Source organism: Bombus huntii, chromosome 5 (assembly GCF_024542735.1).
Source record: "Bombus huntii isolate Logan2020A chromosome 5, iyBomHunt1.1, whole genome shotgun sequence".
Lineage (NCBI taxonomy): Eukaryota > Metazoa > Arthropoda > Insecta > Hymenoptera > Apidae > Bombus > Bombus huntii.
In genome coordinates, this window is record NC_066242.1 from 17,808,895 (window position 1) to 17,828,425 (window position 19,531).

General features: G+C 40.4%; 1 protein-coding gene across 4 annotated transcripts in view; it reads right to left on the bottom strand.

Annotated features, from left to right (window-relative positions):
• The window catches only part of LOC126865713 (protein numb), a 59,103-nt gene that overhangs the window by 17,849 nt on the left and 21,723 nt on the right, over nucleotides 1-19,531 (bottom strand). Inside the window, exon 2 of one of the 4 annotated variants that reach the window (XM_050618546.1) lies at nucleotides 17,378-17,418. The exons of 1 other annotated variant lie outside the window; for it this stretch is intronic. Coding sequence is in view for 2 of the 3 variants with exons in the window: in XM_050618544.1 (XP_050474501.1) it covers nucleotides 7,823-7,897 (75 nt within the window). In the remaining variant the exon portion in view is untranslated. Of the gene's footprint in view, nucleotides 1-7,822; nucleotides 9,630-17,377; nucleotides 17,419-19,531 lie in introns of those variants that run through there. 2 more of the 4 variants (XM_050618544.1, XM_050618545.1) reach the window with 2 other exon arrangements.

Consider the following 19,531-nt stretch of genomic DNA (forward strand, 5'->3'; position numbering starts at 1 on the left):
TGCGTCGATTCGATAGAATGCGTGTCACTCGCGTAATATAATTCGTACGTAATCGCAAGCGCCCCAACGAATTCGTCGTTCGAGTTATCTCTTCTTACGAAGCGTAAAATCCTCGTTCAGTCTGTTCTCGACTGGCCGCAACGCTTCGATCGCGTTCAACGTCGAAGCAAATCCTTTCCTTCGTTCGATCCTCCTTCGACGTCACGTCGTGAATATTACACGCTACGTGGAAAAATCACGGCCCCGAGTGCACGCATTGCGGTTACGCGGAAACTTCGGCGAGATTCGTTTATTTTTTTTTATCGCGAAACGAGCTCAGAGTATGTCATTTTGTAAAAAGGTTTATTATCAACGATAACGATGTTATCGCTTTATAGAAGCTTAAATATGAAAACTTAAAAAACGTGCAGGTGTTTCCTACGTTCGTCGTACGCGAACGAGTAAGCCAAAGCGTGAACTGAAATTATTTCATAAAAGTAATGATACCGTACTTTGATTAGTTCGTAAATACGTACATACCAACGATAAGTACGGAGACTTGAAATCTTTGAGTCAACGATACGCTGGAGAGATTTTACGTTCGTGTTGTGTTTTAAGTGTTTTCAGTACGTTTATCGGTTATTCCGTGTATTCTTATTCGTAGAATTTACAACTACGTGTCATATCCTTCGGTATTAAGTTTCAGTAAAGTAATTTTAATAAGGTAGATAAATTTGACCCGTAAGCAAATCGTAAAAGATATAAACAGCCCGAAGATAAACTGCGTCTATAAATTTCCAAGAACTATTACAATTTTATACGAAGCAGTCGTTACCTAGATGCTATCTAACTGTTTTATCCAACCGTTTTCCAACTCTTCTTCTAACGCGCAATAAGACGAAGTTGTCGTCGAATTCGAAGAAAAAATTGTTACAAATTTCGACATACGTATCACCTTTGAATTCTGTTTGTTCCATCTGAAATTATTTTCCTCCGTCTTATAAATGTAACGACGAGTACATTTAACTTCGACTATCCAGCAAAGCCGTACGACGTGTAACGCGATTCAATTCGATCCATATTTGTCCGAATAATAAATATACGAGGATACGATCGATTTGCATGTTGTACGCGAACTTCGATTCTTTACACTGCAAACTTAACGGTTAAAATGTCTTAAAATTTGTTGTAAAACGTTTTCGTTATATTAACGATTTTCAAGTTACTTGGCTCGTCTTGTTTAATATACAAATACCTTAGATTTTCTTCGCTGAATGTTAGCGTGTAACAAGACCGTGAGATAGAAGACATCCACAGAAATGTGGGCGAAGTTTCTCCTGTCACGAAGAACCTGTTTGTATCCTTGCGGAACAACATTCGCGAAACTTTAAACTTGTTCGAAAGTATCGCGAGACTTCTCCGAAATCGTCCGATGCATCGTTTGTCAGATCGAAAGAAAATTTCACGAATCGTTGAAATTTTTCCTCGAAATCGGCGTAATAAATTCCGTTTCGGTTCGATCGAAATAAAAGCGCCATCGTTACGCTTTATAGATCGATCGTCTATTTAAAAAACGACGATGTATTTAGCGGCGGTATAGAAAATCGCATTTGTACGAGCGCGATCCATCATGATCGTATTAAACTCGCTTTATTAGCTTGGTTCGACGTGCTCCAGTTGAGGATGAACTTCATTACGATCGTCTTGCATCTGACTCAAGTTGCACGCGCGATAATTGATCGTAATAAACACAATGAAGAAAGTGCGATGGAAACGGATCAATGTACGCTATGATTCTCAGATACGTTGCACAAAATTCATTCACGGATATATTTCGCCGTTGTATCTCAAATTGTTTCAAATACGCAAATATATATGTCGGAGGCAGGTTGACACTTGGACGTTCGACGAACCTTTACTTACTTTACCGTCGCGAATGTAGCCAATCTCTATCAGTACGAATGTGGACACTACCAGACGCTACGAATAATGGTAATAGGATGGTCGGGATGATGGTGACAGCGAATTCAGGTTCGACAACGAATCCACGGTCCACGGGAGGACTTGTATCAACGTGCTACTCGATTCGGGTAACTTCCCGATAACTCAATCGTCCAACGACTCACTAACTAACTGACTAACTCTAACTCTCACTCTGACTCCGTCAATCCAAAAGAGGCTGCCCTTATATACTCCTGTCCCCGCTTCTCGGGTTAATCTTTGTTTTAAGGAGAGCCATATAATCGTTTCATACCTCTGTCAGGTACATGTCCCTTCCGTGACCGTGGCTACGTCCGGTGACCTGCCATGTCACTTCGAACTCAAACCCATCGTCATAAAATCAGATTGGAACATTAAGACTATTTCTTATTTTTATTACTTAAGGGCGGCTATAGTAAAAGTCTGGACTAGTGTATTGGGGTTTGTCCCAACATTCCGGACGGGAAATCCCGCTGTCTTTTCTTCTCCGACATATAATACTTTACGTTCGTTTCCATAATCGTGGTAAATACAGGGTGGTTGGTAACCGGTGGTACAAGCGGAAAGGGGGTGATTCTACGCGAAAAAAGAAGTCGAAAATATAGAATAACAATTTTTCGTTCGAGGCTTTGTTTTTGAGAAAATTGACTTTGAATTTTCGCTCGGTACGCGTGCATTTCCGTCTAGATGGATATTATCGCGGTTTAAGTTTGTTTCTGCCGTAACGGAAAATTAGGAATACATGATGAAATAATATGAAGTAATCGTAAAGTTTATTATTACAAAAATTGCTGAAAATGTTGCAGTGAAATCCGTTATAACGAGACGCGATAAAGTGCACGCGTACCGAGCGAAAATTCAAAGTCGATTTTCTCGAAAACAAAGCCTCGAACGAAAAATTGTTATTCTATATTTTCGACTTCTTTTTTCGCGTAGAATCACCCCCTTTCCGCTTGTACCACCGGTTACCAACCACCCTGTATATCGAGCCGATCGAATACCATTAATCTCGTACGACACGGTCATTTTTAAATCACGAAGCAACAAAAACCGATACGATTCATATACTGCCCTGCCGGTCTTTCCTCTGTTTCGCAAAAACATCGATTTAATCGTTACCACGAACAATACCGTCGAAGGATAAGACGAAGACTGATTTTAATTTCTCATAGATTTAGCACGAGAAACGAACGTTGTTCGAATGAAAAGATGAAAAATGATTAGAAACGATTAAACTGTATCACATCCGGCGAAGATTACGCACAGTTACCTCTAGTTTGGTAACGTTCGTAAGATTTTTTAATCGCGTTTCCGCAATGATTACGCGCGCGTATCGCGATGGAAAGCGTCGCGTCGTATCGTCACGATCGAGTGAAAGCGACTACTCTCTCGAGATGCGGCTCGAGAGCAGCCAAGGATCGGCCACTTCGATGCCGCCAGGGAACGTTTCAACCAGTTTTAACCAGGGGTTGCCTTTTAACTAGAAAGATCGCAAAGTATCCCTCGACTTAGGATCCTTTTACAGCGCTGCTGGAATTTTCACTTCGTCGTTGAAAAGTTTCCCATTTATCTCGAAAGGATTTCGCCTACTTCTGTTACTTTAAAACCTTCGACGACAATTAAAAGTTCAGTACCGTTTAGAGTCATTGTCAAACACAATTGCGCTAACGGTGTTTCAGACAGGTTTCAGCGCGTTTTATGCGTTCACATTTGAAACGTAAACGGTGTAGCTATATCTTTCGAACGTTCTTTGAAAGTTACTCGACTTGATAATTCGTAAATAATTTACTTCTATCCGGATAATAATTCTCGATAAGATCATCGTTACGATGTAAAGTTTTCGACAGTTTTACAGAAGACTTTTCTTTTACTTCGTTGTCCGTGTGGAATGTTCAGTGCTCTCGGTTCGTCTCTTATGAAATACGATAAAAGATCGTCGAAAGCATCGGGCGAGACGCTGGATAAATTTCTTCCGTCCGTTCTAGATCCAGTGGCATTCGGTTGGCAAGGCAATTCGCCGGCGACGTGGCGGTAATTTCTTCGACTAATGGTTCGCATCGCTCTTCACTTTTAGCGGAATTAAATTCTAACGAGATCAGAAGGTAAAAGATTGTACGATTCTCTGATGAAAGAAATTGGTGGAAGAAACATGGTCATCCGTGTGACTCGTTAATCCCCGTCTAAGCGAGCGAACAAACGTAAAACGGCGAATGCTATCGAGAAAGATAATTACACGGATGTAACTTGTAACGTAAAAACGCGATTCTCTCGTGTAATTTCGCATTCGTAGATTATGGTCGCGTATTATCTTGACGTATCGAAGCTTCGATGAATCGGGAAACCGACCAAATGAAATCACGTGGTTTTCTTTGCTTCGATACGATGCAACGATAATTTCAGACAAAATGGTAGGAAACGAGAGATATCGTCCTGCTTCCTTCGAGTTCGCTTTGCAAAATGTATCTCGAAAGGATTAAGAAGCACGAGAAAAAAAAGTTTCGACTTCTCTTGCGAAGAGTTTCGGTTTAAGGATAAGAAGTTCGAAACTGCGAAACTTAACTTGTCGAGGTTCTCACGTATCTTATCCATTTGTCTCAATTATTTTCCTTCCGAGGGTGTTCTATATTTGTACGAACTAATGCATGCAACTACTCTCGACAACTAAATCTCGATGGAAAATATTTGCGAAATATATACGATCGAGTTAAAACGAACAACTCGCCAAAGATATCTAATTACGCAGGCGTAATACATATGTATGGCTTTTTAAATAAAACAAACACCTTTTGCTTTATACGCTGCCTTTTTTGTCCGTCTCCGTTCGTCCCCGTTCCGCCGATCCTCGTCTTAACGCAGGTTCGTTAATAACAATCAACCTCGATGTCACGGATTGCCTGACCGACGCTTTCTCTTCCAACGGTCATTAATTAACCATTACGCAAATGACAATTAGTAACGCAAACCGCGTAACCTTGAATGAAAAATCCTGAAAACGGTAGCGTTCGTTAATAGCATCGTGCCGCAACACGCGAACGCACGCGAATGCAGGCCAACGTCGACGATTGTTCGAAACACCGTAGGTTTCGCTTTTCTTCAACGAGAGAGCGATAAAATTTCACAGTCGACACAGTTCGAGTTTCGCCTTCGAAACGAATGTCCGTTCAGCTTGCGGTTTACGGTTACTCCGCAAAATTTTCAGCCGATATATCGAACAAAGGTATTTAAAATCTGCAAAAAATGTTCGTTTCGTTTCGTACAACAGCTTACAGTTCGTTTCCGTATAACAGCGTGTGCGATTGTTTCGTAAAAGTAACTGCGTTTACTCGTCCGCTTGTAGTATCGGTAAGACAGACGGCCTAAGACTTTTGCACGGTATATTACACGCAAAGCCTCTTGTGCAGCCGACTCGAAGTCCTCGAGGAGAATTTATCAGAAAGCCGTGTGTCAGTAGGAATTCTCGGAACGGTGCTGTCCCTATTACAGGCGAAGATTGTTCACAGATATGCATGAAACTACGTAATCGTGATTCGTAATGCACCGTGCATCAGAAAAGTGGTAAAGATTATGTTAATGGCGAATCTTCAATTTTGTTGTTCCTTGTTACTCGCTGTTGTATCTTTTTAAAGCGAACGCTCGTTGTGTTTAATCTGTTAACGTTTGAACACACGAACGATGCCGAACGTTCGATATAAAAATTTAACGTGTGTTTGGTGTGAAAACGAAACCGTGTGTAAGACTCGAGTATTACATAAAAAATAAGGCGCTATTGGCACTCGACACAACACCAACAACTGCGATGCGAATAAAGAGAAGAAAGAAAAGACCGTTTGATCGACGGTTGGTCGACCAGTCTTCGAAGGATCTTTGCTACTTTTCAAATTCACTGCGTTCTGTCGATGCGAGTGACACGACAAGCAGCAATTAGACGACGATGCAACGCGAAGCATGTGTTTGTAATTTGTAACGCGAAACAAACTTATTAACACTTCTATCGTGTTTGGATCTATACGACTCGATAGCGTCGTTAAATCGATACATACTTTGGTAGCTTTGTTCCGAAATTTATCAGTCTCGGATCATTTAATTTCATTTACTTTATACGCATGCGAATGGATTTTTCACCAGTTTCGCTAAAAACCTAACTAGTCGTAATTGCTATGCGATCGGTACAAGCTTTTACGTAAATGAGTATGTAATAGGCGAGTTAATATTAGACGAACAAATCGCAGCGAAATTATCATTTTTTATCGCGAAAGATGGGAGGAAAAGGACGATATAATCGTGAATGGACACGAGCCGAACGAAAAATTCAAGGGATCCGAAATCTGGGGAATAAAATGGAATGCAAGCGACCTTCATCGTGACCTTTACAGGACCAGTTTGATCCAGTCCACGAAAATACTCATCCGCCCACGACGAAGGCCGAATTTAATACGCGCTTGAATCGAAGAAGTTCGAAATCAAACGCCCTAAGTAATATTTCATAAAAATTGTTTTTCTTGGACAAACAACGGAATCCAGTTTCGCTGCTTCGGACAGTTTCACCGCACCGAAAGCTTTACTTTTTCGATATGTTTACTTCGTCTACACATCTTTCGGTTTCTTTACATCTTTTTTCGTATTTTACGTAGGAAGATGTAGCATGGACGTCTCTGTGTCGGAACCTATCGATTTTTGAACTTTTACTTTTTAATGTAACCATTCATATTATTGACGCTATTATTTGTATTATTAAGCTAAAGTGTATATATATATATATACATAGAGAGAAATACATTTTGCTAATGGTATGAAATCGTTCGTTCCTCGTATACTGGTATTCGCTGGTTCTCGTTAAAGCCTATAGTCCCAATTTATTATACACAACCTTCAAACGATATTCTTATCAAAAATTCTGATGCTACGGCTCAAAAGCAATTTCTTATGCCTTCTCTGTTAGAGTCTTTTGCCGCTTGAATTCTAAATATCTTACTCAAAATAATTAGAACACCGGCCATCTGGATAATTCAAGAAAATAATTGCAATTTCAAAGATGGAACGGTCGGCTGTCGTAATATTTGCGCTAAACGGACAATTTAAAGAAGTCGTTGAAACTTTCGAAAATATCGATTATATTCTTAAGTGATAAAATCAACCGAGTAGAGGGTCTGCTAATTATTTTTAGGAACATTTGTTATTGCTTCTGACTCACGATACGTATTTATGATCTCGATAAAATCTTTAACGATAATAAACACGATCGCTGGAAATACGTAAAAATTGGACGTCTCTAAGAGTATCCCATATCTTTTCTATTATTCTATGCAGTTTCGAGAAAGTTTCGCTCTTATCGGCAGTAGGAGAGTAGAAGAAGAAACATACGAAAAAAGAATGTTTCCCGTTTTAGATTTTTCGTGTTTAGAATTCGCTCAAAGTGAAGGAAAGATTTTCTTTTACTTAAAAATTCCCCAAAATTGGTCGATTCTGATCTAGTACTTACGATCGTTACCACGTCACTCGATACTGTAATTGGTATTAACTTTTATACACGGCCCATCCCCTTTTCAAATTCTAATTTTACACGAAATATCCCCTATCCCATCTAAAAAGCTCGACCTGCCTCCTTTACGATAGTTTCTAAAATTCTGACCAAAGCGATCGACGCAAGCATATCGGCGGTTGAGCAAAGTAAAAGGCCGAAAGTGCGCGGTGGAAGGTCGAGAGGCTTCAAAGGCCGAACGACTCTGGAGGATGGAGGAACACGTAACACGCGAAACAACGTGTATACGCTCCATTTAACGATATTGCATCGAGAGAGGCGTGCACGTCACACGTGGGCATCTGCGAGAGTTATCGTTGACGTAAAACAAGATCGCGAACGTACCGAGAGGCGAAGACCATTTCCAGCATGGCTGGTAGCTCTCTCGAGCGGCTGGTGGGCGGACGGGTGGTTTCCCATTTCTCCTTTGGCCTCGATGTTTTCACAACGCGCAGTAGCGACCGCGTCAAGTATCCAAACACAACGTCCCGTGCCTCGTCGTTGGTTGTTTCCCTCCGTACACCATGCACAGTGACGATATCATCGAACGTCCGTGCACTTTGCTTCTTTTCCTCTATGTCCACGGACGTTTTTCACGATCGTCGTTTATTCTCGTCCATTAATTTCTCCTTCCAACACTTTCTTCCGCACTGTCGCTATTTTCTTTAACGCCACACTATCGCGATATCGACGATCTCGTCCACGCGCACTCGATATAGGCCATCAATGGCACTTACCGCATCAGACACACGGTACAAGCTAGAGTCAAGTCACCTATGATTCAACGAAGTCGAAGAATCGTTCAAACATGTATGAATTCGACGTTCCATTATCATTAATAATAGAAGGGAATTTTCGTTTGGCGTGTACCGGAATTTTCGAGAATTTTGCGACTGACGTGGCCTTGCTTTTTCCGTTTGACTCGACGAGGCGAGCTAACGTGTACGCTCTATCTGCCAGATTTATGCGTGAATCGCGCGAGGCCCTTGACGTGCTTTGAATTCTCAACGTTCGAGTTTATCGTCGTTTCTACGTTTTGTTCGTGCCACGTACCGCTTCGAGATGGCAAATGTACGTATCGAATGATTTCAACACCCAAGACTCGAAGAAGACGTCGAGAGAGAATCACGATAAGAGCCACGAATAACAACGCTATTAAATTACCTTGCACGGTCGAAACATAACGCGTCGTTTTCGATCGAACTCGTTACACTGCCGCGCTATTAGCAACGATCTCGTGGACACACGTGCACCGTACACGTACCTTTCGGTGGTAGTTACTCGATCAAGCTACGAATTCGCTCGATCGGATAAGACACCGTAGTGTCCGAGCGAAGGTGCAGCACTGAGGACTGAGGAGGCGGGTAACTGTGGGGGCTTCCCGATCGACCAAGGTACCGTCACCGAACGACCGAGTTTCATCGTGGGTATTCGCGAGCCTCTATACGCTGCACAAATTCACGCACCACTACTTGTCACTGTCACCACATTGTGTACAACTCTGCGCGACACCGTACCTCTTCTTTCTACTCTTCCTCGTTTTTTTTTTTTTTTTTTTTTTTTTTTGGTTCCTATTAATCCCGACAAATTGCGAACCTCGACACTCTGACCACGCTCGTTTAATCGATCCTGAATATCGATCTTTCAAACGAATCTCGACAGTTCTTTTCTTTCGTCGATACTAACCGATACGACCGATCTCAAATAGAAACGAAGCTTCTACGTCCTCCTACTCGACTCTTTTACTCGAACGCGCTTGTCAAATTCATAATCCAATCTGTCTCTCGATCGCTTCTCTGATCTGTCAACTCTGTCGACTCTGTGCAACGCTATACGACGCTCTTCTTTCTATTTTTCCTCTTCTTCCGTCACTGCTAGTTCCAAACGCGAACGAACAAACTCCTCGTGTCCTTTTACCTGACACTTTGACCACGCGTTTGATCAACGATAGAAAGCCGAAATATTTGAAACCAGCTACTGTCTCTCGATGAATGATCGGAGAATGTTTTTGAATCGTAATGGCGGCGCTGCGTAACGAGAAACCGGCCGGTAAAAACGTCGATGTATCGGGGACGGTTCGAGGAACGGGCGAACAGACTAGCGACGCTTCTTCCTCATCTTCTTCTTCCCTTCTTACCGCGAGCTAGCAGTTCAAACTGGTCGTACGACTTGGCCTCAGAGGTTGACGTCATGGACTGTGCCCAGAGTGGGATCTCAGCTACTCTTTCTCGGTTTCGCGCTCGTCGCGTCTCTTTTGTCTAGTTTACCTTACGTTAGACCAGTGGGGATCGACTACATTATATCCTGTTGCTCGTTCGCTATCCGTACGATACGCACCGCTTTTTACTGCTCGACGATGATCGCGTCGACGCGTCTATCTCCGTGGCTCGTTATTTTTAATCGATGACGAATCCTACCACGGTTATTCGTTCGTGGTTTAGTCGAGTTCACGATTCGATCGTGGCCGCATTGTCCCTTTAACTCGTGCGAGAGTCAAAAAGACTGTCGAGAGTTCCCGAGGGAAGAGAAATTCTCGAATAGTCTCGGAAGCATCGTACCGAACTAACAGCCTCTCTGCCTTTGATTCTTTGTCTTCGACGGATACTTTGCTCCGTTTCCTCTGTCTATATACTCCTTTTCTAATTACGAGCAGCCGCTTCCAATTCCTTACGAGAGAGACACGAATCAAATAGTTCCGAAACCGCCGCAAAGGTGCAAATTTCATCCGAAGTCGTCTCGCTCGTCGACCGCTTAATAGTCGAACGCTATTGTAAGAGAGAATTACGAGAGTGTTCTACCCGAGTCTTCGAACGAGACGAAAAGCCTTTCAACCGCGTCGACAGGAAACCGTTACTCGAATGCGATTCCGTTTCCTCGCGGAGGTTATCGAATATTTACGAGCGTTCGTTTCGATCGAAAGGTCGATCAACGGAAGAACGTCATTTTATCTTTTACTTTTGATTGCGAGGTCGATTTGTTATTATGAAATATTTGAATCGTAACGAAAAGGAAGGAGAAGAGAGAAAAAGAAAGAATCGTCTGTAAATTATTTAACTAGTTTTACGCCTTGTCAAAGGTTTTCGTAAAATATTCTGTCACCGCCTATTATTTTTCTCTTTCTTACGTCGCAGAAGAGTTTGTATACGTTCTATTTTACAATTCGAGACAGAAGAAGAGTTTGTCCGTTACGTGGATGTTTTAACAAGATGATCGTATTTTAACACGCGTCAGCTAATGAAGAGTAGAGCCACGACGATACTAGTTCCCACGTTTTTCCGTTAGAACTGCCGCCGTTACGCTCAGCTACTTCCGCCGACCCCACCGGAACTGTAGCGTACGTTTGATCTGTCGCATCAACGAACTGACCGTCATCCATAGGAACAGACCAAAGAACGTTCTACTTATTCCGAAAATATAAGATAAAGATCATTTATAACTGGATTTTACAAACTTATCACCAAAATTCCGTATCTCGGGTGACGAGACGAAGTGTGGACAAAATTCTCGAAAATTCTGGCACGCGACAGTTTTTCCAATTTTTCGAAGTGCTGCTTATAAATTTTGAAAGATCCTAATGCTCGATCGGATCACACGCACATTCTCTTACATTTGAGTAAAACGGTCGTTTCTTATTTGAAGAACCTCCGCGCCACCTGGTGAAGGTATCATGCTCGCGTGTAGCTTTGGATAGTTGCAGCTCCGTTTTATCAGTAAGGTAAAAACGAAAAAGCATCGAGTAGAACACGTTATCAGTCGCTTCACTTTCGTCGCGATATAGACACGAGGTGAACGCGTTTCACTTTCACTGAACAACACGAGGTAATAGAAAAGCTCTCGACGAGACGATGATATACACGTACAACCTTCCGGTATTCCGACACCAGAGACGTGCAAGAACCCCCCCCTGAAACACTCGGGACGTGAATGCCGTAGTTCAAACGGGCCCATGTCGCTCTACCCGGGTCCTACGGTGCCCCAGGCATGTGCTTATTTCCATCGATGCCCTGTGTCTCTTCAAGTACATCTTGTACGAACCAAAAGTCCAGAGGCAAATAGATTGTACTCTATTTCGGTACCGTGTAATAAAGCTCGGAGAAAGTTATCAGACCGTGTGATATGATAAGAGAAGAGAAGAGAAACGGGTAGAGTCAAGAAAAATTAAGGCTCGAAGAATCCTGAATTCGAGGAAGATCGGTGCTACGTTTACGACGAGAGGTCGAGTAGATTCCTTTTTACCTTTTTTAAAAAATATTTGCGTTACAAGTACACCTGTCTATAAATAAATTTTTCAATTTGTATAATTTCTAATTTTTTAAATATTTGTAAGAGTCTTTAAATAAGTCTTTTGTATCTACAAGGTAGGTGCATAGTCATTTTCGGCTCTCACCCTATCTGTTCATATCTATCACGATTTATTTACAATTCATCGTACAAATCGTATTTCGTTTGCATTACGCAAATTGATGCATTCCAAGACTAACTTTTCTTCAATTAAAATTTCATCAAATTCTTCCAACCCGACCATCGCTTTTGTTCTCTGCGGCCATTTTTCCATCCAAAGCATCTTATACACATCGACAAATTTCCTCCTAACCATAAAAAATGTAATACAGGGAAAATTGAAATTAAGCTACTTTGGTGGTTCTCCAGTGGCTACGGGCACGAGATCGTTGTCCCTGTTTTTCGTCCATTTAGATACGAGCACGAGTCAACCCCCACTCCATCCTTGGACGATGAATGTTCCACTCAGACCCAGCTACCTTTTCCCTACTCTCAAACTAACCAGGGCTATACGAAGCGTTCTTGGTGCCTCCGTGCATTTCTCTATCGAACAAACTCGAATTTGCACCGCGAGAAACCGGTTTATCGCGCGATTACGAGATTACAACGGGAAATGCCGATCTGCTTCGGCCAACTTTCCATCAATTAATACATTGGAAAGATCGGTGTGCAATTTTGTAAAAATTCCTCACGTCCAATACAGAATCGAGGAGGATATTTCGCGAAGATTCGGAGGATGGTTAAAACCGTGAGGGTAGGGTCAGGTAGAACGAAGATCCGGGACTGGTGCTTCAAGTTTACGGTGGTGAGGAGTGCAGCTGCCATGGCAAATGGTCGTACATCTGCTGAGACACGACTGAGAAAAGTTCACCGCGAAACCCAACAGGGTTTCCTGCGTTTATAGATCATTCGATAGAGATTTCACGTGGCCTTCTCGCGACAACGCCAGTAGGGGGTAGAAGATTCGGGATCTCGAGTAACCAGACATGTTTCGTTTAGCGTTTGATGTTATTTCGTATTTGATAAGGACATTTGGCGGATAGTCTCGAGTGGAACGAACGAACTGTTAAAAAATTTGTCCAATACGACTTTTTATTCTTAAACTCATCCATGAATTTCTATACGTATATGTTTCTTCGAATCGATTTGCAAAATGGGAAAAACATCCCCTTCTCGCTTGACATTTCCGGTTGACACAAACGGAATCAGGTTCTATGAGAAAAACGCGAGGTAAAATGCAAATAAGGTATTGAGGTAAGTGGCTTTAGAAATTCAAATTTTCTTCGGATACAGTCACGATTCGGAGATTATTATTCGTCGACGTCCACGACTCGAAGTCGATGTAACGTAATACGAATATGTTTGCTTTTCGAATGACTATCGTCGTGATTCTGTGTAGCAACAGTTAGAAAGGTAATGTTACATATACGTGTTTCAGTTTACCTTTTGCTTTAGATAAAAGCTCGAAGCTTTGAACTTGTTACAACTTGATCTTATTGTAAAATTGTTGCGATATCGAAAGTACAGATAAACGGGCTTTCTGAAATTCGCAAGTACACATTCACGTAATAATGGCGCTTGATATTTGGCTCAACGAGGGAAGAAAGGTATTATAACGAAAAACAGGTGTTGTTCGCGTAGTTTCAAATACAATTAAAATATCAAGCTTGGTGCAAAGCACTTGTCGTATTGTACGACGCAAAGTCAAAAGTAAAATAAACGAAAGAAAGACTTTATCGCAAGAATTACGAAATTGTTGTTACCAAATAGTTACCAAATTGCTAACGAGAACGGAGCAACTAAAACGACTGTATTTTATGAATGGGTGTATTTTTTCACGCAGCTGTGCCTCCTTGATTTACTTTTCGTACCAGTGTATCACTACGATCGTAGAGAAAGAAAGTCGGCAGCTGCATTTATGGTTTCGTCCTTCCTCGCTTTGTTTTTCGACGTGATATCAACGCAGAAAAACTAGTACGTAGGAAACAACATTGTCTTGCAACAATAACCAACAACGCGAAACTAATGTTCGCAAAAATCGTTATACTTGGTTAATAAATGCTCGCGAGCTTTCGTCGTTCGAACGGCTAACTACGAGGTGAGGAAGTCGATACGTCTTAAGATTCATTGTAGTTACAAATCATGCGACATATTTGCATACAATGATTTTTCTTCGTCTTTAACGTGTTTCGATGATTTTCGCCAACGCGCTGTAATTCTCAATATGAGTTTAAATATTATGAGATTAAAAATTAAATCGCAGAAACGTTAAACGAATAACGAACCGTAATGGAAGAAATCGAAATGTTAAGTAGGAAGCGAGGCACGATTTTTTGAAAACCACTTGTAAAAGAAAAATCCGGATTAATCTGTACGCTCTGATCCGCGACTGAACTCGCAATTCATCGTAAAAACGAAGAAGTCCGGAGGCGAGAAGAAGCGAGTTCACTCGTTACACCGTCACGATCCGTGATTGCGAAGGAGCGCGAGGCAATCGAATCGAATTTAATCGAACCGAATAAATTCGCCCCGTTTATTTGCACGGGGCTCGCGTAAAATGACCCCATCGACGAAAATAACGTTCGAACAGCCTTGATCGGCACGTACAAAAGGTAGCAGGCTAACGCGACTATTTTCGTCGACCTTTTCACGTGCGTACACGCGTTCCAGCACGGTACGATTGCAGCACGGTGTATATCGCGGCGACGTGCGTGAGCACAGGTGCACGAAGAAAGGAGCGGCACCAGAGGCGAAGGAAACGAGAGGACGCTGCCTAGAAGAAGGAGGGAAGAAAAGAAGAAAGCGCACTTGCGGTTGCACGAAGGTGAACTGGCGAGAGGGTTTGCTTTTTCTAGTCGATGTTATAGTACGCGTTCGAGTAAATTAGAGGAAGGGGGAGGGGTTGGCGAGTGAGTGAGAGAGTGAATGAGAGAGAGAAAGAGAGAGAGAGAGAGAGAGAGAGAGAGATCACGTATGTAAGAAAGGCACGTGGATAGTTCACGGATGAGCGGGAAAGAACCGATGAAGTACATCAGACGATCCGTAAGAAGAATCGTATTTGAGATAAGAATATAGAGAACGTGGAGCTTGACGCTTTATCGATGATGTGGTTTACTACGTACGGAGTGTTGTCAGGCGTGTATTTTTAGAAAATGGTATCTAAACGGAATGTAAAATATCGGTAGCTTCTTCCGAGTTGTATGTTTTAAGTTAATCGAAGAATAACGATATGAAATTGGAGCAAAATATTTGACAAAATTTGAGAGTACTCGTTCCGTTAGTACGTTTCATTTTACATTATGTACGAGTGTCGTGACAGAGCTAGAACGTTTCTTGTTCTCTTTCGAAGAGTAACGAGTGGATCGACCATGGAAATGGATAAGTAGCGAGCTAACGTCTCGCTTCAGGAACGATTTACGAGAGAACGATTTTATCGCGGAGAAATCACTGACAATGTCTTTACGTAAGTGGAAAGCAGTAAATTGTTTCTTAAATTCGTATTGGAGAATTACAATGAAATTTTCGACGCGTAAAAGGAAACAATCGGAGATTGGATATTGATTTACGGAATAACTTTTTAGAAAACTATCTTTTCGAGAAGGATGTGACAAGTGGCTAAACAGCAGTTTGACGTCGATTTCGATAACATGGAACGACAGATGCTTTTAACGAAGTATATAAATATTTGGTATAAATAAAGTAAAGTAAAAATTGGAAAAATCGCAAACGTTGATTTAAAAAGTAATTTATTAAAGAGCTATAGGTGAAAAAATAAAGAGCAGAGTTTCTGATAGAATGCCGTTTACGCTGGTCGGAAATGAAAAAGAAATATTTTTACAACACGTAACGAACACGATGATATTAAAAGAAAGTAGCTAAATTAGAATTCATATTCGCGAAAGCTGTATTTCGCTAACACAATGTTGAATTCGTATTCACGAAAGCAGCACTTTGCTAACAAGCGTAAATAAACAAATTTTGTATGGTAAATTCACGCGTCATGGAGGTATACAAACGTACGCGAGGTAAAAAAGCTTATTTACGGTGAATATAACGAGTGAAGTTTTGAAAAAAAAAAAAAAAAAACAATGATTAGACGCTGCAAATATATCGTATTAATTTCAAAAAGATAAAGTTAAAACCTCGTTTTTTTCCCCACTCCGAAGAAAAAGATCTATCGAGAAACGATTAGACGTTATCGTTGAGTAGCACGATCGATATCAGTAAGACGAGCATCGTGATAAAATATAATTTTCCATCAAGAAGTCAAACGTTAAACGTCTGGCGAGTATCTTTAAGAAAGTGTCACTCATTCCGAGGCATCGAAATTAAGCGATTACTCGTACTAAGGAGAAAGGTGGTTCGGATAAGAACAATTTTTGTCTATGTAATCGCGTATTTCTTCGGTGCGTCGCTATATCCGATATTTGTTAATCGCCCAAATAGAGACGGAGAACGAGAAGCGTTTGTATTTTCCCTTTAGATGTTTTCTTCGTTGCCGCGTTAAAGGCATCGTTGAGTCGCGAAAGGGAATAGCAGTAAAGACGAAAGTGATCGATCCGGAGTCGATCCGGAGAGCTCCGTCGTGGAAATCGATCTCAACGTGATTCGTTCAACGGGAAAATTAAAATCAGTTTTCAGCGTAGTGATTTCTATCGTTACCTCGAAATAGTTTCTTCTGCGTTTACGAAATTTTTAATTTCAAGTACGAGACGCGTTTTAAACTTTTACCAGCAGTTCGTAGATTTGATCGTCGGTCGTTCGTCGTGGTGTTGCGCGAAACTGTGACAGCATTAAAAGACAGTGTTCTGCTCGGGATTTCTGTCTCTATTCTTTCGCACGTGCATTTTCCGATACGCCATATGGCCACAGATAAAAACCACATGCCGGTATATTCCCATGAACATCGAGCCGACAGGTACAAAACCTAACATGTGCTGCGATGCGCACTGAGCTTTGATATTCGTTCGATTTCAGCAGTATCTGCTACTAACTATATCATAGATTTATATTGGTAGATTTATTGGAATACGTTAATTTCATTAAATATCTCTTCCTATTCTTCTAAACAGCAAGTAGTTGTATTGAAAATATTTGCCCAGTATTTTCCATGGCCAATCTCGCAATAAATATTTTCATTCCGTTTTTTAAATTCATCTTCGGTTAAATTCGGTTAAATTCAAATTCATTGTACGACACGTAGGAAGCACGTGGCATCGATGTTCGTATGTTCAGGAAGCGAATACGAGAACAGATGTTAGAAATCTAGTTTCTCAAAGTGATTTCCTCTAAAAAACAAAAACAGTTTTAAGAACGTGACATATGCGTCCGATTCTATGCTTACGAGGGATGAGATTGTATGGTTCGGTTACGGCTAATGACAAAGCTTACGCTAACTAGGTTTTACAGTAGGTTTTATATTAAATGTCGCATTAGGTTACACGTTAATTGGCATTAGATCTTCCATCGAATGTGATAAGAAACGTGAAAGACGTGTTATACGCAAAGATTGAACATTTATTATGGAAAATATTTCTATATTTTTAAAGTAATTCGCTTTGCACGTTGTATTTTCGTAAACGAACTATCGAATAAAAAAGATTGTATTTAAGCACTCACCGAAAAGTATTTGTATTCGACGCAGATTGAAGAGGATTTATCTGCAACATAAAATATATCGTGTTTGTTTTATAAATTAATTTTAGATCGATTATAACGTTACAGCGATAGTTACATGTAACTTTATAATCGGAATTTTCTTACGAATTGTTACAGTTTTATGAGTAGAGTTAACAACGTGTTTTAACATTTAAAATTTACTTTTCCTTCGAACCCCCTCGATTATCAAGTAACAATATATCATAAACGTGCTCGTTCGCAAAATGAAACACACGTTTATGCTAATTTCCACGTTTAATCAATAAAATAACAAATATTATATCAACTGATAGCATTAAGGAAACATTGCGAAACATTTAATGTAATCAGAATCACGTGATTGTGTAATTTTTATATATGCAAATTTAAGAAATGTCAGTTACGTTGTTCTTTAAATAGAACGTAAAGAAACATGACGATTATTTGGAAATTTTACTAGAAAAAATTCTTTTTACAGATATTCTACATATATTAATAACAAATATATCGAGATAAATATACAGGGTGGTTGGTAACCGGTGGTACAAGCGGAAAGGGGGTGATTCTACGCGAAAAGTCGAAAATATAGAATAAAAATTTTTCGTTCGAGGCTCTGTTTTCGAGAAAATCGACTTTGAATTTTCGCTCGGTACGCATCCACTTTATCGCGTCTCGTTATAACGGATCTCACTCTAGATCGGAAAAATTAAAAAAAAAAAAAAAAAAAAAAAAAGAAAAAAAAATTTTATTGTATATTTTCGACTTCTTTTTTCGCGTAGAATCACCCCCTTACCCCTTGTACCACCGGTTACCAACCACCCTGTATAAGATTGAGAACAATCGATTAATTTTATTTTTTTTTATTTTATTATTAAAGTAACTTTGATTGTTACGTTTTCATTTAATAGAACTGATTTTCCCAATATTAAACCCAAAGAACGAAAACTTGACATTTGATGGACTAACGTTTAAACGTTAAGTTCGTTCAAGTTGTACATACGTACGTGACCTGTTCCTGTTTACTCGAAAACTATTCCCACTGCTCGCTTGAATGAATACAAACATTAACTGATACATTTACGTATATTTCTATCAAATATTGGATTATTGATCGAGCAAACAAATTCACGCAAAGAAAAATACGTGTATTAGGTTAATCGAAACATTCCGTCTCTTCTCTCTTTATCTTTTTCGAAGAGATAAAATCATTAATTTGAAATATTTTCTATAAATTGATCTGTAACGTACGAGGAACGTAAGAGAGTCGAACAGTTCGTGCTCTTGTATTATATCGTTTTATAAATTTTGTCGCATTTTCGTTTGAAAAATCGTTGATTCGATGTTACAAGCGAGGAGGATTAATTTTCGTATTTAGGCTGTTTATCGTTCCAAGCCTCTGTACCGCAGACGCTTGTAATTTTTACAGAAATAGAAGAAAGATAAGTGGCACAGAATGAAACTGACATCCTTCTTCGGCAAAAAATTACTTTGTATTTTACATCATTTGGTTCTTCTTCTTCGGCATTTACGTCATTTGTCGCATCTAAATTGTACGATCGACCGAGGCAAGATACTCATACAGGGGAAAATCGGTCGATAGCTGAGACGACAAGAATCGTCGATTCATTATATTACAAAGGAATCCCCAAGCTACTTGGTTACGTCTACGCGCCCCATAAAAATGTGCACGGTGCTTTACATCGAGTGAAACGGTTCCCACGACACCCTGCGCGTCGTACTCTATGGGAACGTTTTATTGGGGTGAAATTTTACGTGTCTGCAGCTACTCGTGTACGCACTCATACGATCAAACATGTCGCTCGTAGAAAGTCGATCGTAACGGCGAAACGTTCGATCCTAACATGTAGATGTTGCTTGCAACAAAAGGTAGTTTCGTATTAGACATTTAATGGAAGGTTAATCGAAGAAATCGCCTTTGTGCTGCCTCGATTCGCTGAATTAATTGATATATAAAATTGCAATTCTATTTTCTATTTGGTAACTATACTTTGCTACGTATGTTAGACCGTGCTACAACATTTGCGACAAAGATACGTAAAGTATACTCGAGGAAAAGAAATATAAAAATGAATGTTAGTAACGTAAATAGTAAAATACGGAAGATACAAAACGATT